We start from the raw sequence: 24,481 nt of genomic DNA, 5'->3' as shown, positions 1-24,481 counted from the left end.
AAAATATCTCCCATTTCGACCACAGACCCAGTGTGCAAAGATCCTTTAAATAATCGTCCCAATGAATCCCCTCAGTCATTCGATGAATTTAAGACAATTATCCCTTGCTAATTAAATCATACCCACCTTAAACAAATCATTAATCTTTCATTATTCCCTTTTTTTTCTTTTTTCCTTTTACAACATGTGGATCAAACGCCACATGAAACTGTTGGATTTGACATCATTATTGCTGAAAGATGCTACTGCTATTCATATTATATATATTCCGTACTTTTAAAAGCAGTTTACGAGTCCTTTTCTCCTTTTTTCTCCCTTGTACCCCATGGATTTCTTTTGGCAGTGGAAAGTTCATGTGGTGAGGGGAGCGAGACGGACTGGGACAATATTTACTTTTCATAAAAGAAACTATATGCGTGTGTGTGTATATATATATATCTGGAACATTAATTAGGGTTTAGTGCTGGTAGTTCATACACTATATATAACAAATCCCTTTCGTTTTAGAGAAATTACCTTGTATACATATCACACTTGATTTGTGTGTGCCACAGTTTGAAGAATAAAGTGTGATTAAAATTTGTTTTGCGAGTTCATTCATGCAAGACCAATATGTGAAACACGACAGATTCCAGGCAAATCTGTCGAAAAAGCAAAGATTTGAAGGTCATATCTGGTAGCCATATTAGGCACCTCTTCTCCAATCCATCATTTCAAGCTGAAAGCGATGTAAAAGAAGAGGGGATGCATGCGCATAACATATCATAGGGCACGCACGCTAGCTGGAGGTAGAAATGTTGGGAGTAAATGGCTGAAGTTATGATTATGTGGAAAGAAGCACAGCGTTGCATGCAGGGATTTCAAACCGGCAGTGTGGGGCACATGTTTGAAGAAAGGCTATCCAGTACTGGAAAAGTAAGGGGGGGGGAATGCTACAGCCAAATATATATAATTAGTTGAATTGCACAGTTGGATTAGATTGATCAATGGATAGGAATATATACGATTGTGATTGAAAGAAAGCTAAGTGCCAAATTATCCGGAAATCTTCGTCAAGAATAAATCATTGTGAGACCTTGGTGACACATGCTTCTCCCAAAATATCGCAATAAAGCTCATAGATCATGATGGACTATACGCTATGGCTGTATACCTGCACATACACATGCATGCACTCAATAGTTAAAGGTTGTCACTCTGCCAAATGCTCTTAGCGGAGGAATCCTATAGAACGATGGATGCATGTTAAAACTTTGGTTATTATATTCTCTCTCCATATCATCTATATATATGTACCTAATTAAGGACTACAGTAAATCCGAAACTTTTGCGTAACCCATTAATGCTAATCCAATATCTTACTTCTCTCGGTTCTGATGTGCACGATCTCTTTTTGGCTGAAATGTTGTTGGAATCAAAATCAAACTGTTAGTGCCTAAGCGCCAATGAAACAAAGGGAAAATGGCCATTATCATCAGAGTGTTTTTCTTTTTGATGTCTTGTCAAATTAATGTTTCGTTGAAGAATAACTGTAGAAAGCAGCTTTCCTATTCCTAGTTATCCAGTACCATACGTACTGTAGAAAGCAGCTTTCCTATTCCTAGTTATCCAGTACCATACGTACTCCTTTGCAAAGACGTCTGGAAAGAAACTTAATCGCTTTATACTACTATACAACTACAAAGCACTTGGTGTTCAAAACACTTTTTCCAAATTATATATATAATAAAATTTTAAAGTTTAGTGCTCATTCACCTCTCATCCACTGTCTTTTGAGAAAATTACATAATCAAGCATTTTAATCAAAGAATGGTATGGAAAACTAAAGTTATAATATTAATCTTTTCATGAATACACAAATAATATATGTGAGGTATTGGAGAGTAAGGTAGAAAACAGAAATAGTCAATTGCACATAAGATGAAGATTACATTCATAGCTATAGTCTGATAAACTGGGTCACCAGATTGCTTGTGATACAACCCACTAGAAACTATAGCAATAATTTAGCTAGCTAGACTGAGTGGACAAACTAAACCAAAGAAAACAAAGTTAAGATTCGTTTATTAGCCATTCAAGGCAACCCATTTGGGATCCCTAGGACTAGAGAATGATGCCAAGGCATGAGAATTAAGCAACTTAAGAGCAGTACTAGACTTGATGCACCTTGGTGTTTTGTACTGATTAATTGAGCCCCCTTGGCTGATGAACAAATCCATCAATGCCTCGAATGTCCCAGGCTCAACAACCCGTATCTCAAGTGGTCCTATGGTCTTTTCCTGGCTACGGCATTGCCTGTAGACATAATCGAGCTCTTCTTCCACAGTAACACAACATTCTTGTAGCAGCTTAGCATCAATGGAGGTGGCTGAGTCTACCATTTGAATTTCCCAGAAGAGTACGTAATGTCCAGGGACAGAGGATGTATCGGCATAGCTGGTGTACTCCACAAGCAAGGCGTTGTAGGGTTCTAACAATTTCTTTGCTGTGGTGATGCTTCTGTGAAGATCTTCCTCGTTGGTTTTGTCATTGTCAACGCTAAGCACGACATTCCTCCTGCATATGAATCGGAATTGTGGGGCTTGGTTGTGAAATCCAGTCACCTGGAGCACATCTCCGATTCGATATCTATGGAGACCTGAATCATTAACCAAGCATCAACTAGTTCAGATGGTGACAACAACGATAGCAACATGCAGAGACATATTTGTTTTCTAGAAAGACTTGTTTAATTGTGATAAAATATTTTATCAGTAGCAAACTAAAGGAAACATGAGTTTTCGCGTAGAATTCATGTGAATTTGAAAGCTGACGGACATAGAATTAATGAAATACCATTTTTGGGCTATTTAATTGTCTTAACAAGGTACTGCTCTTACCAGAGAAAGTAGTAACCACCAATTCATAATAGCTGCCAACTTTAACATTCACCAAATCAACAAGCCTGTCATTTGGCACTGCCTCGTCTTCATCTATGTCCATGGCAAGTGCTCCATTTTCTCCCAAAGGTAAAAATTCAAAGTAACCCATGTTAGGCAAGAGTGTAAATGCTACTTCTGCAGGGTCACATATTGGTTTCAAGTTGACACCAAAGTAACACTCGGATGAAGCATACATAGTACAAACCAAAGGCAACTTTCCTGCACTGTAATACTCGAGAGGTGGTATATACTGTGCCATGGAGCCAGTAACTACAGCCTCGATGTATTTGGCCCTGGGCCATAGGTGACACAGGATTCCTTTCCAAGATGGACGGCTACAGATGCTCTCAATCTCATCAGCCAGATCGGGGTTAGGTGATGATAGTATAGACATCATTGCTGACCGGCATGCAGGGTCTATTATCGACAGGTCAAGATGGCCGGTGCGGATATCATTGCATAGTTGAGCCCACTTACGCTCAAGAAAAGATGTGGCTCGGAGGAGAGCCGATGCAAATACAGCCCCTAATCTCATAACCTGGTGACGATGTACTAGACCAGCAAGCAACTGGCAGTACATGCTTTGGTTGCTATCATTGCACAAGATAGCCTGATCTGGGCTTGTAAAGTCATTAAAGGGGTCTCGTGTTCGGCACTTGAAGTGCTTACTCTTGTAGTAGCTGGTGAGCACAGTGCGAAATGGCAGACCACAAGGTGTAGATAATTCAGCCTTGACAAAGTATAGATACATGGCCTTGCCGTCATCAAGACCGGGAATGTACCTGAAAATCAAAATGTCAATACAGGCATCATTGTAACCAAAACATCTACATTTAATTGGAGAAGACTTAGTGTGTGCTTACTGAGAAATTCATTATTCAGTTCTGAATATCTTTTACGATCATTATACTTGAGACACTATAATAGTGCTTTCATTAACCTCAATGCTACTATGCAAAAAGTCTGAATGCGGATGAGAGCAAAGTTCTTTTTCATGCATTACACGCCAACTTGCACTAATAACATCATCTAAATTCTAAAGACTGAGCAACTTGTGAGTGGATAAAAAGTTCTTTTACACACGCACACGCTCTCTTTCTCTCTAAATCAACAAAGGAGACAGTAAATTGAATTTCACATGCAAGTACTAAACCCAACACTTTTTTTTTTCTGTCAAAATAGAGAAAGAGGCTATGAGATCAGGGACTAAAACAAAATATTCTCATACTATTCTGGCCCACCACGAGTCAGATGTTATACTAACAATGCTTTCGGTCTTTGGAGGGGTTTCTCGTGCACTAACCCCCGCATGGTTCACCAATATTCATTTTAAACTAAAAGTTTTGGTGGCTCAACTCAAGTAGGGATTGTTCCCACAAGTACTGAGGTCGTAGAAAATTCTTCTTTCAGTCTTGTTAAAGGATAGTAGTGCGTACAGTTTACCCTTCAAACACTATACGTTATGGCTTTTTCTATGCATCAAATCATATTCGTCCTTAAACATTGCTCAGAATGGAGAATCCAAAAACTTGTGGTGGATGGCAGAGATGCAATAAAAATTTTTAAACAAAAATATGGAATAACATCTTCTCAAGAGCAAAGTGATAGAAACCACTTCAAGAAAGAATAAAGGATTAAAAAAAAATACCAAGATAGTATTAAGCTGCTACCAAGTCCTAGAAACGACCAAACATGCATGCACAAATGCATAAACACACAGTTATAATTGGCATGATGGAATCAACGGAAAACAATATAGAGAAAAGAATAAAGGAAGAAGGATATTGTAAGATAACTGGTTCATAATTGGCATGATGAGATTATAAAGAAAGGTCCGACGGTCAAGATCTTCTGCTATTGATGGCGTTAATTTAGGCTCTCCAGCAGATGTCCCCGAGCTGCAAATTGAGAAACATGTTTCAATTAACTTACAACATAGAACATAAAATATGTCCAAAAATAAAAACAAAGAACAAGCCATAATGGTATAAAGAGTTGAGACAGTAAGAGAGAGGAAACCTGCACAGAATTTCAGTTATGGGTTGACCAGTGATGAGGGAAGAGTCTTCACCATTAGCAATTCTCTGGATATAAGGATAGATATTCTTGTAGGTAATAACCGGGACACAACTTTTAAACTGAGAAACATCTATAGATCCATTCATATACTTATTCAAATACTCAGTTTCTGCATTTCGCTTTAATATTTCTTTCAAGATGCCATACTGAACATCACCAGCTGTTGTCGTTAACTTTTCAATCTCCTTCAAGGCATCTTCACCCTTGTATTCCAGTTTCTTCCCATCCATGTTATGATTTAAAGGAACAAGTAGAGAGTTCACAAAAGAAATAACAAAAGCAATACTTCTTTGATCACAACTGACAAACTAGAGGTTCTATATATAACAAGTTTGGTTTGTCATGTGCCTGCTGAATAATAGACGTATTTTCCCCACATTTACAAGCCGATCATTAGAAGCATATGGTGCTGGTTTGGTTTTTTCTGTTCAGATAAATCAATATTCCGCTGATATGATCTGTACTGTAATGTGGACCCTCACTTGTTTTTCTTGATTAGAAAACAATGACCTCATCCAACAATATAGTGGAAATGGTCTTTCATGAATTATACAATAATTCAACTAATAGTCCATCATTTAATGTAATGATTTAAGACAGAAGATTCTAGTTTCTGTAGCAGCCATTTGAGCAAAAATGTTGAAGGATAAGTGTAAGGAACTAAGACGAGTAAAACAGCCTTTCATCAAATATGAAACTATGAGTTTGCATACCTTGAAAAGTTGTACTAAATGGTCATGATATTTTCATGTGCACTGCACAACAGTATATCATACTGATTCTTCAATTTGACTGCAACATGTGACATATTTCATAATCATACATGGATCGTATATTCTGGTCAGTGGCAAGGTTGTTGGTATCTGGTTCTAGTTCTAACATCAGTTATTGTCCATAAGATGGAACTTTTTCATATTTCTTTTCCCCATAAAGGGATGCAAAAGGCCAAGAAAATCAAACTCCTTCCGTTTAGTATCTGTTCTCTTTCTCCTTTTATTTATTTTCCCCATAAGTGACATGTATAGCAACAAAACTGGAAACCATTCTCCCTCTCAATAGCCACGTCTAATGGTTAACAAGCTGCAACGGAAGGTAATTCAGAACAAGTCAAGTTGCAGGTATAAAAGGGTCAATCACAACTCCCATTAACAAAAAGTTATTCATCAGTACCATATAAATGACATGGAAATGAAATGTAAGAAATTCCATCCTTGTCCTCAATGATAGAATTTGAACAAAAGCTCCTAAAGAAAATAAGAAACAATCTGTACCATTCAATCAAATTTGAGATGCTGAAGGGGATTTGCCACTATTAGGATCCTTATACAAGCGAGCCTGTATGCATTAATCAATACCTTTAGAACATATGCCATTCAGTAATATTGTGTCTGCATCATCTGTTTTATAGAATGGTGAGAGACACGTATGCTGAAGAAGTGCCAACAGATTCAATGTCTCTCCCACATGACAAATTTGAAACATACAGTGCGGCTGCAATAAAATTTTTATTTTTCCATATCTAGGAAGCTTGTGATAGTGCAGAAGAAAGTAAGTCTACTATGCATTGTTTTCCAATGACTATCTAATTGGAGCATAAGGCATAGCATCACTAAAAGCATGATCTCCTACAATATCCACTGGAAATTGAGTCTGTGCAATTTTAATTTCAGCAGACTCATCATAGTAACTCATAGAGTGCATCACCATCTTTTCTTCTGATTCTGAAACGATTTCTTTTCACAATCCTAAGATAGTTTGGATATTTAGTGCTTTGAATACAAGCATATAGTTTATTTTATGGTCCACCACCTTTACTTCAAGAAAGTGCACGAAATAAAAATAAAGATGTTGAAAGGAACCTTAAACTAAATACTTATAAGTAATTAAGGAAAAAAATAGTGGTATTACAATTTATATGAATTATAATAATTGGAGAACCAAAATAAATAGTGCACATTTCTTCTTGTTCAAAAGGAAGTAACATTTGCCAGAGATATAAATAATTTACCAAAGGAAATCATATCATTTCTTTAAACAGACAAGGTTTTAAATGGTTCCACTTCATTCTGAAGTCCTATCAAATCTACTCAAAGACAAAATGCAGTCATGGAGGATGCATGCATGAATGATCACTGTTACTGCAACCAACATTATTGAGCAAGACTTTGGACAGAAAGAAATATAAAAGAATATGCCAAATAAGATGTACAGCCAGCTTTGGAGGAAAGGTAGGTTTTTTTCTTTTTTTCTTTTTTGAGAAATATGTGAGAATGAAAAATGTCCCTCCATAAACCTTAGCTCATTGATCAAGGTGATTCATTTAACTTTTCTGTAATATGGTGAGACAGACACTGTTGGTTTCCAATTTAAATGGCCTTTAACTCTTTCGTTTCTCGGTGTTAATCGAATTCTCTACAAGCATAATAAGGGTCATCTCATCTCATGTGGAACTCAGTGGAAGAAATATCATGAAGCACAAATCCAAATTGATAGAGAGGTTCTTCTTTGACTAAGTTGTAAGGCAATTACAAAACCAGTATTCTGGTTGTCTGAGGTCACCACTCACTTCAAAGACCCATATTTTGAGAAAACGTCTAGATTTGAATCATAGAAGCTTCAATAAATGAATTTTTTGAAAATACCTTGTCTCACCATCAGACAGGACGGTGCAAGTCTTTTAAGTCTCAAACACTGAGTTTTGTCCTTGAAAATGAATTTTAACTACCTATTTTAATTTTTTTACAAATCTTATTTATATTAGTAAGTCTCATATAGACAGTCAGGATCGGTTCAATTCTTTAATTAACCAAAGTAAGAATAAAATATCACCAAAAGTTTGAATGCTGCTTTTCTGGGCACTTTTTCCTCTTTTACCAGGGACAAAGGACTTGTCAGCATCTGATGCAATATTATTCTTGATGGTCAGTATCACAAACTTTCATTTTACTAAGACCGCTAATTTTTATCACTCCAATTATTAATTATTTCATATAGATATTTTCTTTCTTTTCTTTACGTTTCTTCTTGGTCTTAGGCAGCATCATAACTCTTCTGCAGCTCCAAAACATCATCATGAACCATTCTGGGAGGTATTGAGAATGTCTACGAGGGAGCTAAAATAATTCAGTGTCATTCCTAATCAATGAATTGCTTTGGAGCGTGTTAATGTAATTTAAGAAACAGGTAATATTGAGTTAGTTTACCAATAGAGAACATGAGATATCTCAATAAAAGACGCATACATGATCAAAATTTGAGAATACAAAAAAGTAACCTACTAAGTGGAGAGAGGGTTCTCAAATTTCTAAAGCAGATACTTCGAAAGAAATTACAAGTAGTTGCTTTAAAAGTTTGAGGAGATATCAGAACAAAAACATTTATATGCAAAGCAGAATTTAAAGATGAGCATAACCTGATCAAGCTTTTTACAGAAGAGTTGGACAGGTCAGACATAACTAATAGTGCACTGCATACATAATTGTTGTTCAGAACTGTATATCCTGGATTTATTTCTATGTAGTGCATGCCTCCTTTTGCCTATTTCATTTATTAAAATAGAAATTCTATATGCACTTCATTACGACCATTGCTCTAAGTACCACTGGTCCACCCCTATCTTTTGTGTGTGACCTAACCAATGTTTCTTGTGTAATATCTGAATAGCTACAAGAGAATAGCCATACTGATGTGAGCATAAATTAGAGGTAACTTCTAATTATGAAAACTTCAACAATCCAAGAAAACCCATTGGACCGGAGTTGGACGTTTCCAAAAGAGAACAATGAAGTTACCGCAGCACATTCCCTTTCCATCCAAATGCTCACAGTTAGTTCAAGAGTGTGGCCTCTGGTAACAAGCTTGCCTGTTCCTGTTGCTGAATTTACGCAACAGGAATTCAAAAGATAATATTAACTTACCTATGAAAGGTTTAAACCCCCAAATATTATTTCCCAATGGATGCTAGCCTCTTCATACACCGTTAAGAACAGTGAAATTTAGTATCAGGAAGTTCAAATTTAGACACAAAAAATTTGTGCCATCTATGACAAAAGGAAAATAGTACCAATTGGTCTTTTCACTCTCCACTACATCCACATTCCACAACACCCCTGTTTGGACTGATCATCAAGCAAGAAGATATCTCGGTGATCAAAATTTATCTGCTAATTCTAATTACACAGGTACCTTCTGGCAAAAGTAAAATTAGTAAAAGGAAAAGCATTAATTCATAGTTGGGTAACTTTTCACCTTGAGAATGGCAAACTTGCTGTTTTTTTAAGAGTTCCACTGTGAGAAAATCCGAATATAGCCAATAGGAATGAATCAGTACAACTCTTCCATCACATCAGTAATCTTACTTCCTAATCCACCAAACAGTCGACTGTCAATTGGCCAGAGTCATCAAAAGGCAACCCTATTTAATATACTTTTGAGCAATCTCTAAGACTCAAAAGCAGCGACGTCCCAATCATTAACCCCATCGCAACTTAAAAACAAACATCACCTCAATTCCACTAACATGACCACCAAAGCATTATACAGAACATCATGTACGCGTCTTATATGAATGAGAGTAGGTGATACAAAGAACTTCTATGTTGTTTCACATAGAATTAACAAATAATTTCTCATAGAATAGGTAATATAAATGTGGCAAATTCTTAAATATGAATGTTAGGGTGACAAAAATTCATTGAAAAAAAAATAAAAGAGATAACAAAACAAAAACAGACATAAAATATCATTTATGAACACTCTAGCAAAAGGAGAAAAACAGACAAAAATTCTTGTGCAGGCCCGTTTGCTAGGCCCGGATTTGATTCGACTTGAAAAATGGGTCTAAAAATTTGTTCAAGCCTGACCTAGATAAAAATATTAAAACATGGACCCGACCTGGTCCACCTATTTTAAAATTTTTTATATTATATTATTTTTTACATAACTTTTAAATATATATAATACATCAAAAATATTAAAATAAATAATTTCACCTAAATAATACTAAATAAAATTAAAATAAATATTTTCACCTAAATAATACTAAGATAAATGCAACTTAGCAAGAAAATATCTCTAAAATAATAACAAAATTAACAATAAAACAAGTACTATACAATATCCAAATAATAACAATAGTAACAACATAATAGTGAAATAGTAGCAAATTAAGGGAAAAAAACAAGAAAATATCATTAAAATAACAAAAAAAATAGCTAATTTATTTTTGTAATTTAGTGAATTCGAGCCGAGCTCAGACCAAAAATATCTTATCTGATACTTGGCTCATTTTTAAAACCGATCTTATTTTTTTCCAAACTCATTTTACATACCTATATATTTTTGTTCAAATCTCTCACTTTTCGGTCAGCTAGGCTGTTCTGATTTGAAACTTCCCCCACATTTTCAAGTCTTCAACAATTATATGTAAAACGACAACGTCTCAAGCATCAGTCAGCAGCGCCTAGAGTATGTGTGGAGTATTTAAAAAAGACTTTAATAAAATACAGTTGAGATAAAACTGTTTAGTTTGGTCGCGAAATCTGAATGGCTGTGGCTGCTCTGGCACTGAACCAGCAACTCCTTTGCTTTTCATACCCAAAGATAAGAGCAAAATCAAGGCCATGGTTCCCGCAAAAAACAACCCTTTTGAATTCTCAAAAGAAGCCTCATATCTTTATAGTTTCTTGCTCTTCCTCTCCAACTTCCCAGTCCCCAGAGGCCAATGTCCAGACTGCTGAGTCTTGTGTCAACCTGGGTCTGTCCCTCTTCTCCAAAGGACGCGTACGCATTGATCTCTTCTTGTTTTTGCAGTATTTTTAGGGTTCTATGGTGTTGATGTCTTCAATCTTGGTGATTTTTTCATAGAATTAGAGCCAAAAGTTTTTCTTTTCTTCTAGCAAATGGGTTTTCTTTTCCGTTGTTTCTTAAATGGTTCCCTTGGATAGTACACGACAGTGATTTAGTTTGAATGTTTCTCTCATGGTCTGATATGTAGGACAGGTTTCTACTTGAACAAGATTGCATGATATCTTGTTTAAAGGTTGCTCCATTTCTTTTCATTCTTTTTTTCTTTTGGCTGCTTGGTATGTTAAAGAGCTTAATTTTATTGTCTAAGTATTAAATTGCTGAGCATTTTGCTATTCCTACAGTAGCTTGACTCACATTATAGTGCATAATTTAAAGAGCGAAATCATGCTGGTTTGATGACACGCAAATTCGTCCTAGCTCAATGAACAGCAAACTGTATCTAGGAAAATTTAGATTGAGTTCTGGATTGATTGGTTTCCATAGAACGATCCTCTAAAATACTCTTTTGAATTCATGAATTTATTGATCACTTTCTTCAGAAGTTCAGATTCTTAGATAGTTCATTGTTCTGCATTGCTTTAAATACTTGTCTTTACAAACCATACTTTTATTTGGAAATTCAAATAATATTTTTTGTAAAAAGTGCTTCATATGTCAAATGGATATTTCAGGTTAAAGATGCTTTAGTCCAGTTTGAAACGGCACTTAGTTTAGACCCAAACCCTGTGGAAGCCCAAGCTGCTCTCTATAACAAAGCCTGCTGTCATGCCTACCAGTAAGGATTTCTGATCCTTTTTCCTTTTTCTTTTAGTAGTTATTATTTCAAATTACCATGCATGATTCCAGAAATTCTCGTTTACTTTAGGGAATAGGTGAATTCTGAAATATAACTCCCTTCAGATGCATCTGTAAAGTATATAGCTTATGTATAGTATTCATAATCACACCTCCATCTGTCTGCCTAAGTCCCTGGATTCCTGTTATATGAAATCCGAAAGTTCTGAGAATCAGGCCTCATCTATGTTTTTGTTATAATACTCTTCTGCATCAATTTCAAGTAATGATTTAGTACCAAATGGGGCTGTTCTTAGTAAGAATCCTTTTTTTCTTTTTATTTGTTTTGTTTTTATTGAGGAAGAGGGGAAGCAAAGAAAGCTGCTGAGTGTCTCCGTACTGCTTTGAGAGACTACAACCTTAAGTTCGGTACAATTCTCAATGATCCTGATCTGGCCTCCCTTAGAGCATCACCTGAGTTCAAGGAATTGCAAGAAGAGGTATGTTGCTTAAGTTTTCTTCCAGACACTCCTCTTTCCCAATCCCCACCAAGATATCCAAGTGCTATGATTATGGAATCAAATGAAATTATTCATTCACATGAAGCTCAAATTACTAAGAGTTGGTATTGCTCATAAGTATTTATTATCTTTCCAGGCCAGGCTGGGTGGAGAAGATATAGGCTACAGTTTCCGAAGAGATCTCAAACTTATCAGTGAAGTCCAGGCCCCATTTCGTGGAGTTAGGAGATTTTTTTATGTGGCATTCTCTGCAGCTGCTGGAATCTCGCTGTTATTCACTGTACCCAGGCTATTTCGTGCTATTAAAGGAGGTGATGGTGCTCCTGATATTTGGGAAACTGTTGGCAATGCTGGCATAAATATTGGAGGTAAATTGTGAGATGTGTTATATATATATATATGTCATTTCATGTAATCTCGTTTACTTTCTTGGTGTGACCATCAAGCTAATAGTTTGTAACTGGCTTTTTAAAATGACTAAGTTCTTGAATCAGCTATCTACAGGTATCATTGTTCTTGTGGCGTTATTTTTCTGGGACAACAAGAAGGAGGAAGAGCAACTTGCACAAATATCCCGAAATGAAACACTCTCTAGGTTGCCTTTACGCCTTTCCACCAATCGGATTGTGGAACTTGTGCAGCTACGAGACACTGTTAGACCAGTTAGTATTTTTTTTTTCTTTTGGTTGAATATTTTTCCAAGTTCGTGCTGCTTTGTGTTTGCAAATTTAGGTAGATAGTTATGCCTGTGTTGTCACTGTAAAAGTATCTTCTTCAAAAATAATGTTGCTAATAAGCAATTTTTTTTCACCGTGACCATAAGCAAATTAAGAATTAAAAACCTTCATCTCATTTCATCGTGAGATAGAATTAGATTTCTTGCGCTGGATTTGGTAAACATACTTGACATGTTTCCAAAGTAACCAAAGTATTAAAATTTAAGCTTATAATAATTAATAAATAAAATGCTACAGCTCTATGAGAACAACCATAACAATTATCAGTTTTGTTTTGTTACCTCATTATTTAGTGAATGCTACTGCTCGGAGTGGTGATCGAGACAAAGAAGACAAGTTGGAAGGCAAAACTGAGACCTAGACCATTGGATGAGAAGTCTTTTACACTTACTATAGAAGACTATATTAGTATTGACTACTTTAGTCGAGTATGGCTACGTCTTAGTGCACTGTCTTTCCTATTTGGTCAGCAAAATACATGCCACGCGCAACTTTTACTTGTATATTGCTAACTTGCATGTTGATGCATTATTTTATGCCTTCTCCTATCTATTTGGTTTTTATCATTACATTCTAATTGAAGGTTGGATTCAGGTTATTTTAGCAGGGAAAAAAGAATCTGTTTCTTCAGCTTTACAGAAGGCTGAGAGATTTCGAACCGAGCTCCTTAGACGAGGTGTTCTTCTAGTTCCTGTCATTTGGGGTGAAGGTAGAACACCGCAAGTGGAGAAGAAAGGTTTTGGTGTTTCTAAAAAGGCAGCTACTGCTCTTCCTTCTATTGGGGTAAACTACAAGTTTCTGACCTATTGTAGATTATTAGCCATATAAGGATAAGTCTTGTCCACTGATCATATTTTCATTGTTCCTATAGTTATTAGGACTTCTTATAAGTTTACTTTGTGGCTTATATGTGATGTACTATGCATGTGACTGTCTTTATGCTCTGGTGTACTTGTGCTGATATGCTGAATATACATTTGGTTGCTGTCTTATATTTATCAACTTTACCTGGAATTTCAGCTCTGGAAATATTACTGCATGCACTAGGTGTGTTTTTTTAATTAAATTCCTTTCTCCAAACATTTTATCTATCACTGTCATGGCAGGAAGACTTTGAGAAACGAGCTCAGTCTATAACTGCAAAATCAAAGTTGAAAGCTGAAATTCGATTTAAGGCTGAGGTTATTTCACTGGAAGAATGGGAGAGGTCACCTGCTACCCAATAATTATTATTGTTTGTTCTTATTTTTCATTTAGATAACGAAGGTCCTTATTCTTGTATCTCTTCAGGTTACAAAAGTTTGACTGTTTCCAAACATTGATTATATTTCCAGTTACCAGTCATATGCTCAAATCTTCGTTCAACGTCTTTCCTTCTGTTAGCTTTACTATATATATATATATTTTTTTACTGAAGATTCTTACTTACTCAGGTGGATCAGGGATCAGCAAGAATCTGAAGGAGTTACCCCTGGTGAGGATGTCTACATAATTTTGCGCCTAGATGGTCGAGTCCGAAGATCGGGAAAGGTAAGAAAATTGTTGGAAACTTTTGCTGCCTCTTTTTGGCCTGAGATAATTGCAAATATCAATTATCAGAGGATGTCACAAGTTAGTATAGGAAGGGTTATGACTGATTGCTGTTTTCTTTTCTTTTCTTTTTTCTTCAAAAATTTGGATCAATTAGCGTTCCTTCAGCTGGTGGTTTCTTTTTCCATGGCTGCTAAATAAATCAATCTTATAATTCTTTATCTAAGATTTCAAATATCAGCAATGCAATATTGGAAATTTTTTTCCTTTGTTATCATGGTAAATTTTTTCTTGTTTGCAGGGAATGCCTGATTGGTCACAAATAGTGCAGGAGCTGCCTCCAATGGAAGCATTGCTAAGCAAACTTGAAAGATAGAATTTATGTTACCAACCCTTATTTTAGTGCGCTACAAACTTGAAAGCTGATGGGAATCTTCTTTGTTTATCTATTCTTTAAGCATTGTATATTTATTACTTTGTACATCACAGCATGCAAGATTTTGAACACGATAAAGAACTTAATTTCGATAGCCTTTATTTCACTATTATTGAGCTTTTAACAATGTTTAATCAGTACCCCCTTTTCCTCTCTTTTTCTTTTATTTTCTTTTCAGAGGTTGGCTTTATGGTTTACTTTATTGGCTTACTATATAGTTATACCAATCACGCTGTTTCACTTTTCCATCCTTTGTTATGATTTGGTTGCACCAGCTGTTTATAACTCTCACCGCTTACCAACAGCTCTGAACTGGTAAAAGGAAAGAACCCTCTTCTTCTGGGATTTTCACATTACTATTTCTGTCATTTAGCTTGTATTAGGTATGGAAGAGGTCATATATTTACAGCTTAAACAAAGATTTCGAGGAAGTTTCTAAATAGCTATCCAGGCGAGTTTGACTTTTGTACAAGAGCCATTGAACATATCAGCTACCCATATCACTGAATACATATTTTTGTCTTCCATTGTTGGGTTAGGTTCTGCTTTTTATTATTATTCTAATTGTTCTTGTATTAGTCAAGGGATTAGGACAGCCAAACTATTGAAGGTTGTTGGACAAACTAGCCTCTTTTTCTTTTCTTTTCTTCTTTTTTTTTTTTTTTTGAAGTTTGAAGTTTTAACCAAATTAATTATATCATATAAGCCTCTACCCATGACCCATGGGTCAACCATTTGCCGCCTCGGTGTGCTTGGACGTTAAACCATCATTATCTCTACATGTGCAAATCTACAATGTGGTTCAATGTAATCTGTCTAAATATTTTACTTTTAATTAATTCTTTGAACCATATTATTATCTATCCTATCAATTTAATCTTTTAAAACAATGAAAACAACAAACATAAATTCTTCGGTTTCAGCTTGTTACATTATCATATTCAGTATTACAAAGTTATTAAGTAACCATATTTTGAAGCTTTCTTTAGATGTTGCTCTTTGGCCTTTTCTTTTTTTCGTTTTTATATTTATTTTTTGGTTTAGTGGGGGTACTGGTTTGTTCTTTGTCTGTAAATATAAAAAGAACCTAACCACGGGGCCAATGTCATTAGTCAACGACTCAATGTCGATCTTCCAACTCTCTTATTTAGTAGCTTTAAAAACAAGTTGCCGCACCCTCTCTCTTCTTGTCCCAACTTAAGCAATTGCTTAATAGAAATACAAACGACAGCCAAAACAAAACGTCAACAACATGGCTAATCCCTCTTGTTTTCTCCTGCCTGTTTCATTGATCTTTGTGGCTCTGATCATCGCCTTGTCGACCGTCGACACAAGTGCCGAGCACCATTTGAGCTGGAGTCCAAACAAGTCTGGCTGCCAGGGCTCGATGGCCGAATGCATGGCTGAGGATGAGTTTGACATGGACTCCGAGATCAACAGGCGCATATTGCAGACCACACAGTACATTAGTTATGGAGCTCTGCAGAGGAACACCGTGCCATGCTCACAAAGGGGTGCATCATACTATAATTGTCAACCGGGAGCACAAGCTAACCCTTACAATCGAGGCTGCAGTGCCATTACTCGCTGCCGGAGTTAAGGTTTCCTGCTCTCCTCTTTTTCTTTCGGTATCATTCATTTCTCTGTTTATGTTGTTGAAGAAGTTCCCATGTAATTCTTTTGACCTTTAATTTGCTGTTTTGGAATTTGACCTTCAACTTTAAATAAAAAGAAGGAACATGAAGTTGTATTCTTCTAACAAGTACAGATCATAACCAACTTTGAAATGCTACTTACCATCCAATAATAATCCAAGTTAAGTTGAAGCACCATCCATTGAATTCAAATTTTAATATGACAACATATGATTATGTCTGGTTCCGAAGCATTTTCCAGATGAAGTGTGAACTAGGATAAATGTCTTCATAAAGACAACTTTAGTCATAATCTCATTAAGTTCATAAAGCATTTCAAGCACTGAAATTTGGGATGTTAACATAGATTGAGTATTGAGGTTAATAGCAGCATATTGTCTCTTTAAGTTTAATGAACAATCTTAAACTGTATTTTTGCTATTGCACAGTGATAAGAGATGAAATGTGAACAAGCCACTCATATCATTAATTCCCTCTACTGGTGTTAAAAGCAGATAATTATTTATCCCACTACAGAGAAGAAATACTTGATACAAATAAAAAAGGGGGAAAAAAAAAAGGGACACTCAGTAATGTCCCTGGTCTCTGGCCAAAAGTAATCTCAAATAAAACAACATATCACCAAATTACAATCATAATTCATAGCCAACTGTTAAAAACACCCTTGAGGCCAAGCTTCATGCTGAGCCTTCCTCTTGCTTTGCTTCATCCGACTTTTGGTTCGATGGGGCTAATGGGGATGGAGAGCCCTCCACTCCCATCTCTGCTTTTAGGTCATTAATGCTCTGCTCCAGCTCATTTACACGGTTTCCCATTTCATCAAGTGCTTTGGAGTTAAGTAAAAAATAGATGTCCCACAATTCACAATAATACTAAAGTAAAAAACTATTTGCATACTAATTAGTAATTAACTATCTATTTCCATTTAAAGTATTATTGCTATAATAGAGCAAAAACATAACAAAGTTCCAAACTTCTTAAAATCTGGCCAGCAAAACAGTTATTAGATACAGGTTCACATCAGTCTCGCAAAGCTTAACCTTTTAGCCCAGATTTCCCAATAGTCCAATAAGTAGACAAAAGAAACTAAAGCGCACATTGCTTTAGGTTCAATAAAGAAGAGAAAAGGATAAAATTTTCATGAACCTATCTTTCACTAATACTTCATCCATGAAGCAACTATGCGACATTTTATACATTTCATAAAGCTGCTATCTTAGGATTTAAAAAGAAAACACTTCAATGAACTTTAAGAACACGAGAAAAGGATATTCTTTGTGATAATGGAATCAGACATTGTTTGAAACCTAGATTGCTGCAACAAAATCTTTGTCAATAACAGAACAACATTCCAATAAGAGAATCCAGTTATAACTCACCATTTGTTGAAGAAGACTTTGCACCTGCAAAAATTACACAAAGAAAACATTACTCCAGACTTATAAGAAAGGCACGTCAAAGACCACAATAAACAATTGCTGAATTACATCCAGTACAGACTATGATCTGGCTTGGCAATCTAAAAGTTTGGAATTAATGAAATGATACTAGCAGAACAGCAAACATTAAAAGCAGTAATGGTTCATGTTATGAAGAAGGGTTGATGAACTCACAAAAACAGTCATATCAGCAGTGCTTTGCTTTGAATCTTCAGAGCTATGCCCGTCCTGCAAAATGTATACCAGTCAGTACAAAGAACTAATCCCTAATACAGATTGTTTAACTCAAAACTGCAGTTTGATCAAATTGTCAAAACCTCTGGAAATTATAACCCTCTTCTAACTTAAAACAAATCAGTAAAAATTTGGGTTGGCTGGGGTCTCAAAACAACTAAAACTCTAACAGCAGCATTGCAAGCACGACCAATTTTAATCCAATGAAGCTAACAATTTCTTTTATAAAGTTAAAAATCAAACGAGAGATGAGACAGAAATGCATATTGTTGAGAAACCGTAAAGATTCACAAGTCAGAGAAAAACGGGTCTAAAACAAGTCGAAAACAACGATCTTTTTTTATCAAAACTTCATGAACCATGACTTGACTTTTGGATCGTAAAATTTATGGGAAATTAAAAGAAATAGAACAAATGATAGCGACGAAGATGAACAGCTCCAGAATTTGGAGAATGAAGAAAATAAAAATAAAAGTAAAATTTACCATGCTAGGCAGTGGATCTTGGGTAGTTGATGACGCCGCACCTCAGTTGCTAACCGTAGCTTCGATTCGAAAACTTGGATGCGTCGAGGGAAAACAGAAGTGATCGCTGCGTGCTCATTTTAAAGACATGGGTCACGTTCAACGGCTTTAATTTACAAATATGCCACTCCCACTTCAAACTCTTTTTTTATTATTATTACATAAGATTCAACTTCCAATCTAGCTTTTTTATCTGCTCTATTACAAATTTTTTGTGAATATTAATGAAGTTTGGATGATGGCATTTTTGTCATTGTGAATATTAATGCAAAGCCCAATAGGAGCGGCAAAGTACATTCAAAATTCAAATATTTGGGCTCAGTTACAACCTTGTGTGAGGCTGTTCTGCTTTTCATGAATGGACCGGACCGGGCCGGACCAGACCAGCGAAAATAATCAAGAAAGTGTAAGCTTCAATTTTCTTTTCAGAAATAAAAATGGTCAATTTAAGAATTATTATTTGATTCGAATTAACTTAAAAAAAAAAAGTTAAATAACTAATTAAGCACACCTGACAGTTTACTAAATATAATAATTCTTATGAACAGTAATCTAGTGGTCCATAAAGAGAAAATTATTCCCATGTAGGGAAGCACGAATTGTGTTTCCATTATTATAAAAAATAATGATTATATTTCGTAATAAGATTGCGTAATTATAAAATACTCTAAGCTTAAAAAAGTTTTAAGATTATGCTTGTTATCTAAGATACCTTAATGAATAAACTGTAATAAGATTACACTCTATATTAGGGCATTTTAACACTATTTAAGAGTCTGATATTATAAGGTGACCAAAATATTGACAATCCAAACATTCCATAATATAAAATTACAAACCGTAATGTAAGACTCAGCCAAGCAATAACAGACTTGTGAGCAGTATGATACGCTTTAAGATTCTCAAAGATGAAGTGAGAAAAGAGAGAAAATGATGGTGATGAGTCGGAAGATGGTCGTCAACCCCCAACATATATGATCTTTTAATTGTCAATACTTCCGGACCATCCTCGTATGCACGTATCATATTTGCTAATAATATAAGTTATGCGGTCCACGAGTATCAGCCATTGAAAAGAATAAAGAAAGCAAGGAACTGCAGCACCCCTAATCTTATTCCTTTAAGACTCATCACCATCTTCCTTCTGTTCTTTCATCATTCTTATCCTAATTACTCTAAAAACAATGAAAGAGGAGATACACAGAGAGACTAATGATATTGGTTCAACTTCCATACATCATCCCATCAATGTTACTCGCTTTCTTTCAAACTTAAAACCAGATTACATTTTTTCTTAATAGATGTCTGATTGATTTAAATGCTACTTTCTTTCTTTCCTTCTATCAGTAAGTAATTGTATCAGCTACTTACAACAATAAATGTCACTGCTTCATGATGCAGAGCAACGATATATACATGCATCGGTATTTATCTCTCTGATTGAATTACAATGTAGCAATTTTCCTCTGGAAAGCATTTACAACTTTTAGTACCCAACATGGATAAGAAACAAAAGTATACTATTTCTCCTAACCTAAAACATAAAGTTCCCACTGCATACACTACATTTGAACATCATAAGATCACATATACAACCTACGAAGAGGATACCTTAACCGCTTTAAAAGCTGGATGAAGCGATCTAAGTACATCTTTCACCTCAATGGGATTCCTGCTCTCGTTTCGAACTTTCTTCACCCTTCTACTAGCCAAAGATTTCTGAGTAAACCCATAAATCTGAAGAATCTGATTATCCCCAAAGTTGAATGCTCTATCCATCTGCTTCAAGCACCTCTCAACAGGGTAATTCCCCAACTTCCCACAAGGCTTACACCCCACAAAGTGAGTCACCAATGGCCAACGATGATCACCTAAACCAGGGTGATAAGTTTCAATCATTTCCTCGTACCTATCAACCAAAAGCCCCCAATAACCATGCAAATAATAAGCATGCTCAAGGTAAACCTTATCACCCCACTGCTCCCTTTGAGTGGCCAACAAATAAACCATTGCAGACTGATCATCAGCTTCGAAAACAGGACGGTTCTTAAGTTCCCTGGTCAATACCTTCCCTGCTTCATCCCTAATCTTCCCTTTAGGACCCATTGGAGCCCAAGCGTCAAGAAGATCAAGTGCCCATTGCCCATTCCTCAACAAAAAACTCCCAGTATTTAACCCAATCCAATTCTTTTGATCATAAACCCTCTCATTCCAGCCATGCATAACCAAGTTCGAGTCTTTATACCTTTCCCAAGGAATCTCAAAAGCCATGTCGGTAAACATCGCGTCACTGTCCATCCACCACAGGAATTCCACATCCGGATGCGAAAGCAAAAGCGTTCGAATCAACGGTAATTTGGCCCAAAACCCTGCCATTTCTGCATCTAACAGCGCCATATTGTAAAATATTTCTATCCCGTGTAACCTACAGTAATCTATCTTGTTCTTCGTTGATTTTAACAAGTAATGATCACCAACCGGCTTCTCACACGGCTTGGGAGATGAACCAGTGACTAAAAGAACCCTCGGTTTGTTTGGACCGATGAAATTTGGATAATCAGGATTTTCTTTCAGCCATTCAGATCGCTGCTTGTCCCAATCGGAGATTTTCGGCCCAAGAGAATATGGCTTGTCAGGGTCGAGTTTTGAGTCATCGGATTCCTCGTCAACTAATACCTTATTTAACTCAAATCATTGTAATTATTGGTTTCGGCGTTGGTGTCGCTGGCGACCTCGTTATCGGACGAGGTCGTTTGAACTTCTTCGAGTACGCGGTGCGTCTCAGTGCGTCCCCGAAAATAGAAATGGTCGCGAATCTCGACGAAGTCCTGCTCCGGAGTCCCGAATTTCCCGGCACCAATAGTGCCACGTAGAACGACTACGGTGAGGACGAAGCAAAAGACCGTTACCTTGCAGCGACGAAGAGTTCTGTGGATCTTTCTACACCTTTGAGCTCCCAAACACTTGCCTATCATCTTTCCGGTTGCTTGCCCCACCCGCTCTTGGTTCAACCCAAACAATGCCGGATTGGAGAATTGAGAACCCTATGATTTGGGAGATTCTAAGAATGATTATGGGAATTTTCTTAAGGATGCTGGAGTTTGATTTGTTATCCCGACACAAATTTGAGAACAGCTGTTGGGTGATGCCGGGACCCACCGCGACGTAGTTGGAACGAAAATAATAATAATAAAAATAAAAACCCTTAATTTAGGATTTATAAGTCTGCATTTGTAATAAACACTTAAATAGATAAACATTGTGAGCCGCTTGATCTATTTTTAGGTGGTATTTTACGAGTACGATAATTTGAAGTGGAATTTCTTTTTTTTTATGAAAACTAACATAAAGAGTTATTTAGTTAGTTTAACTTTTTTTTTAAAACAGCTAAATGTGGTTTGTTTTTTGTTTTAAGAGATAAAGCTTGCGTTTTTTGTTTTTTGTTTTATGTTTTAAGAGACAAATTTTTTTTATTAATTATACAACATATAAAATTATTTTTTTCTTCATGAATGGATTAAAATATATTATATTATATTATATTATATTCTTAAAAATTAATATAAAATTTGTAACATTTCATAAATAATATTATTGACCAATTAAAAATAATACCAACGATAAGAATGCATTGGGAACAGAGAACACAGGCTAACTGGCTGAGGTTAGGGGATAAGAATACGGCGTTCTTTCACAAATATGCCTCTATGCGGAAAAGGACCAACACCATCAACAGGCTTGATAATGATGAGGGTCAGAGGATCACTGAGGAAGCAGAAATAAATGAGATAGCCACACAGTACTTTCAAAAGTTATTCTCAACTAATGGTGTTGGAGACTTCTCCCACCTCTTAACAGGTATTGAAAATAGTATCTCTCCGGACACAAACAAAACCATTTTAGAATCGTTTACGGCAGAAGAGATTTTTCTTGCAGTAAAAGGAATGGGTGCTACTAAAGCTCCAGGTCATGATGGATTTCCGACCCTATTTTTTCAAAAATACTGGGGCATTGTTGGAAAAGATATCGGGAATCTCTGTTTGGAGGTTTTAAATAACGGGAAAGGCGTCGAAGAGTTAAATCTAACAAGGATCACTCTTATACTGAAGAACTCAAATCCTACAAATCTGGCTAATTTTAGACCAATTAGTTTGTGCACTGTTATTTATAAAATAATTGCCAAAGCCATTGCAAATCGTCTTCAAGGAGTTATCGGAAGTTGCATTGATAGTGCCCAGAGTGCTTTTGTCCCAGGAAGGCTTAGTTCGGATAATGTTTTGATTACATATGAGCTTTTACATACACTCCGACAAAAAAGGCAGGGTATAAAAGGATTTATGGCGGTCAAATTGAACATGAGTAAAGCCTATGATAGAGTTGAATGGATTTTCCTGAAAGAAGTCATGATTCGGATGGGTTTTGCGAAGGAATGGGTGTCGTTAATCATGAGATGTATCTCTACAGTCTCTTATGTTGTGACCACAAATGGGAGAAATGGAAGAATTTTTAAACCTACCAAAGGACTCCGACAAGGCGACCCACTTAGCCCTTTTCTATTTCTTATTTGTAGTGAAGGACTATCGACCTTAATCAGGATTGGCACGAGAGAGGGGCTAATTAAAGGGGTGAGAGCTAGCAGAAGAGGCCCGACAATTTCACACTTGTTATTTGCAGATGACTGCATTTTGTTTGTTGAAGCTACAGAGAACAGCGCTAGGAATCTAAAAGCTATTTTACAGGAGTATGAGTTTTGCTCTGGTCAATGTGTCAATTTTAACAAGTCTATGATCTTTTTTAGCTCTAATATAGAGGAAGGTGGCAAAAAGAGGATATCGGCTGAAATGGGAATTAGGTGTTCGAATAATATGGAGAAATATTTAGGATTGCCAAACATGGTTAGAAGAAGGAAAAAAGAATAAGACAGAATAAAGCAAAGGATCGAACATTGGAGTGCGCGGTTTTTATCTCAAGGAGGTAGAGAGGTCTTCATTAAATCCGTATTACAAGCAATTCCAACTTATGCCATGACATGTTTTCTATTGCCAAAGTCACTTTACAGTGAATTTGACAGTTTATTTGCTCGATTTTGGTGGCAAAAAGGAAAAGGCAGAAAAGGGATTCACTGGTGTCAATGGGACTATTTGTGTAGGCCTAAAGAGGAGGATGGTATGGGTTTTCGAAATATGGCGCAATTTAACATAGCTTTACTGGCCAAACAAGGGTGGAGGATTATGAATAATCAAAACGCCCTCGTTACACAAGTATTTAAAGCAAAATATTTCCCGGAAACTCATTTTCTAAACTCTCGCCTAGGAAATTCATGTTCTTATGTGTGGAAAAGTATTTGGGCAGCCAAAGATTTATTAACAAAAGGGCATTGTTGGAGGGTGGGGATGGGTACTAATATATCTATTACTGACGCTTGGATTCCAGATTCAGTTAACTTTAGATTATCATCAGAAATTAACTCTTTGCATGTTTCTAATGTTGAGGAGTTGATTGACAGTAATAACAGAAGCTGGAAAGTAGAGTTGATCAATAATACCTTTACGGAAGAAGATGCTGCAAGAATCCTCAGAATCCCTCTGGCGCAAACACCGCACGAAGATTTTCTGTTCTGGGGAGGTGAGATGTCGGGTGAATTTACGGTCAGAAGCGCCTACAAACTATTACAGAGATCGATTGACAATCCTAGAGCTTATGGTTTACAAACCATCTACAGAAATTTTTACAAAAAACTTTGGAGCCTAAGTCTACCAACAAAAATAAAGGTCACAATATGGAGGTTATCGTGGAACTATTTGCCTACAAAGGTGAACCTTC

The 24,481-nt window shown here is 36.1% G+C and overlaps 4 protein-coding genes and 1 pseudogene across 7 annotated transcripts; 2 read left to right on the top strand and 3 right to left on the bottom strand.

The window, feature by feature from the left end:
- Nucleotides 1-1,891: 1,891 nt before the first annotated feature.
- LOC107923071 (putative indole-3-acetic acid-amido synthetase GH3.9) lies at nt 1,892-5,403 on the bottom strand. 2 transcript variants are annotated; one of them, XM_016853280.2, is made up of 4 exons: nt 4,941-5,403; nt 4,718-4,819; nt 2,880-3,703; nt 1,892-2,638 (listed from the first exon to the last, which is right to left on the bottom strand). In XM_016853280.2, the coding sequence occupies exons 1-4, from the start codon at nt 5,228-5,230 to the stop codon at nt 2,067-2,069; spliced, it is 1,788 nt and encodes a 595-aa protein (XP_016708769.2). In that variant the 5' UTR covers nt 5,231-5,403; the 3' UTR covers nt 1,892-2,066. The 2 variants fall into 2 exon arrangements, with proteins under 2 accessions (XP_016708769.2, XP_016708770.2); XM_016853281.2 differs by lacking the exons at nt 4,718-4,819; nt 4,941-5,403 and adding an exon at nt 3,785-4,552.
- Nucleotides 5,404-10,503: 5,100 nt separating this feature from the next.
- On the top strand, nt 10,504-14,912 carry LOC121223746 (protein LOW PSII ACCUMULATION 1, chloroplastic). Of its 3 annotated transcripts, none has more exons than XM_041106035.1 (9): nt 10,504-10,781; nt 11,480-11,583; nt 11,947-12,082; nt 12,240-12,471; nt 12,608-12,765; nt 13,435-13,623; nt 13,947-14,047; nt 14,274-14,370; nt 14,672-14,912. In XM_041106035.1, exons 1-9 carry the CDS (start codon nt 10,545-10,547, stop codon nt 14,744-14,746), a joined length of 1,329 nt encoding a protein of 442 aa, XP_040961969.1. In that variant the 5' UTR covers nt 10,504-10,544; the 3' UTR covers nt 14,747-14,912. The 3 variants fall into 3 exon arrangements, 2 of the variants coding, with proteins under 2 accessions (XP_040961969.1, XP_040961970.1); XM_041106036.1 differs by having other exon boundaries at nt 10,510-11,040; XR_005921090.1 differs by lacking the exon at nt 13,947-14,047 and having other exon boundaries at nt 14,672-14,817.
- Nucleotides 14,913-15,845: 933 nt separating this feature from the next.
- On the top strand, nt 15,846-17,020 carry LOC107924176 (protein RALF-like 33). The gene has a single exon (XM_016854491.2). It carries the CDS (start codon nt 16,059-16,061, stop codon nt 16,404-16,406), a length of 348 nt encoding a protein of 115 aa, XP_016709980.2. The 5' UTR covers nt 15,846-16,058; the 3' UTR covers nt 16,407-17,020.
- Nucleotides 16,907-24,341, bottom strand: LOC121223747 (heat shock factor-binding protein). Its single transcript, XM_041106037.1, has 6 exons — nt 24,204-24,341; nt 18,620-18,725; nt 18,075-18,128; nt 17,841-17,864; nt 17,734-17,776; nt 16,907-17,284 (listed from the first exon to the last, which is right to left on the bottom strand). The coding sequence occupies exons 2-6, from the start codon at nt 18,620-18,622 to the stop codon at nt 17,139-17,141; spliced, it is 270 nt and encodes an 89-aa protein (XP_040961971.1). The 5' UTR covers nt 18,623-18,725; nt 24,204-24,341; the 3' UTR covers nt 16,907-17,138.
- On the bottom strand, nt 20,039-24,342 carry LOC121223745 (xyloglucan 6-xylosyltransferase 2-like; annotated as a pseudogene).
- Between the last annotated feature and the right edge of the window lie 139 nt (nt 24,343-24,481).

Source organism: Gossypium hirsutum, chromosome D11 (genome assembly GCF_007990345.1).
Source record: "Gossypium hirsutum isolate 1008001.06 chromosome D11, Gossypium_hirsutum_v2.1, whole genome shotgun sequence".
Classification (NCBI taxonomy): Eukaryota; Viridiplantae; Streptophyta; class Magnoliopsida; order Malvales; family Malvaceae; genus Gossypium; species Gossypium hirsutum.
This window is presented reverse-complemented; position numbering and strand designations above follow the sequence as displayed.

What these genes read in the sequence shown, in the direction of transcription:
- LOC121223746 (XM_041106035.1), top strand. Translation starts at nt 10,545, where the DNA reads ATGGCTGTGGCTGCTCTGGCACTGAACCAGCAACTCCTTTGCTTTTCA. An exon ending in TCAAGGAATTGCAAGAAGAG is followed by an intron (nt 12,083 to 12,239) that starts GTATGTTGCTTA and finishes TTATCTTTCCAG; the next exon opens with GCCAGGCTGGGTGGAGAAGA. An exon ending in CTGCTCTTCCTTCTATTGGG is followed by an intron (nt 13,624 to 13,946) that starts GTAAACTACAAG and finishes CTGTCATGGCAG; the next exon opens with GAAGACTTTGAGAAACGAGC.
- LOC107924176 (XM_016854491.2), top strand. Translation starts at nt 16,059, where the DNA reads ATGGCTAATCCCTCTTGTTTTCTCCTGCCTGTTTCATTGATCTTTGTG.
- LOC121223747 (XM_041106037.1), bottom strand. An exon ending in AAAGTCTTCTTCAACAAATG is followed by an intron (nt 17,777 to 17,840) that starts GTGAGTTATAAC and finishes ATTTTGTTGCAG; the next exon opens with CAATCTAGGTTTCAAACAAT. An exon ending in TGATTCCATTATCACAAAGA is followed by an intron (nt 17,285 to 17,733) that starts ATATCCTTTTCT and finishes ACTCCAAAGCAC; the next exon opens with TTGATGAAATGGGAAACCGT.
- LOC107923071 (XM_016853280.2), bottom strand. Translation starts at nt 5,230, where the DNA reads ATGGATGGGAAGAAACTGGAATACAAGGGTGAAGATGCCTTGAAGGAG. An exon ending in ATAACTGAAATTCTGTGCAG is followed by an intron (nt 4,820 to 4,940) that starts GTTTCCTCTCTC and finishes CTCAATTTGCAG; the next exon opens with CTCGGGGACATCTGCTGGAG. An exon ending in GGTGGTTACTACTTTCTCTG is followed by an intron (nt 2,639 to 2,879) that starts GTAAGAGCAGTA and finishes TTAATGATTCAG; the next exon opens with GTCTCCATAGATATCGAATC.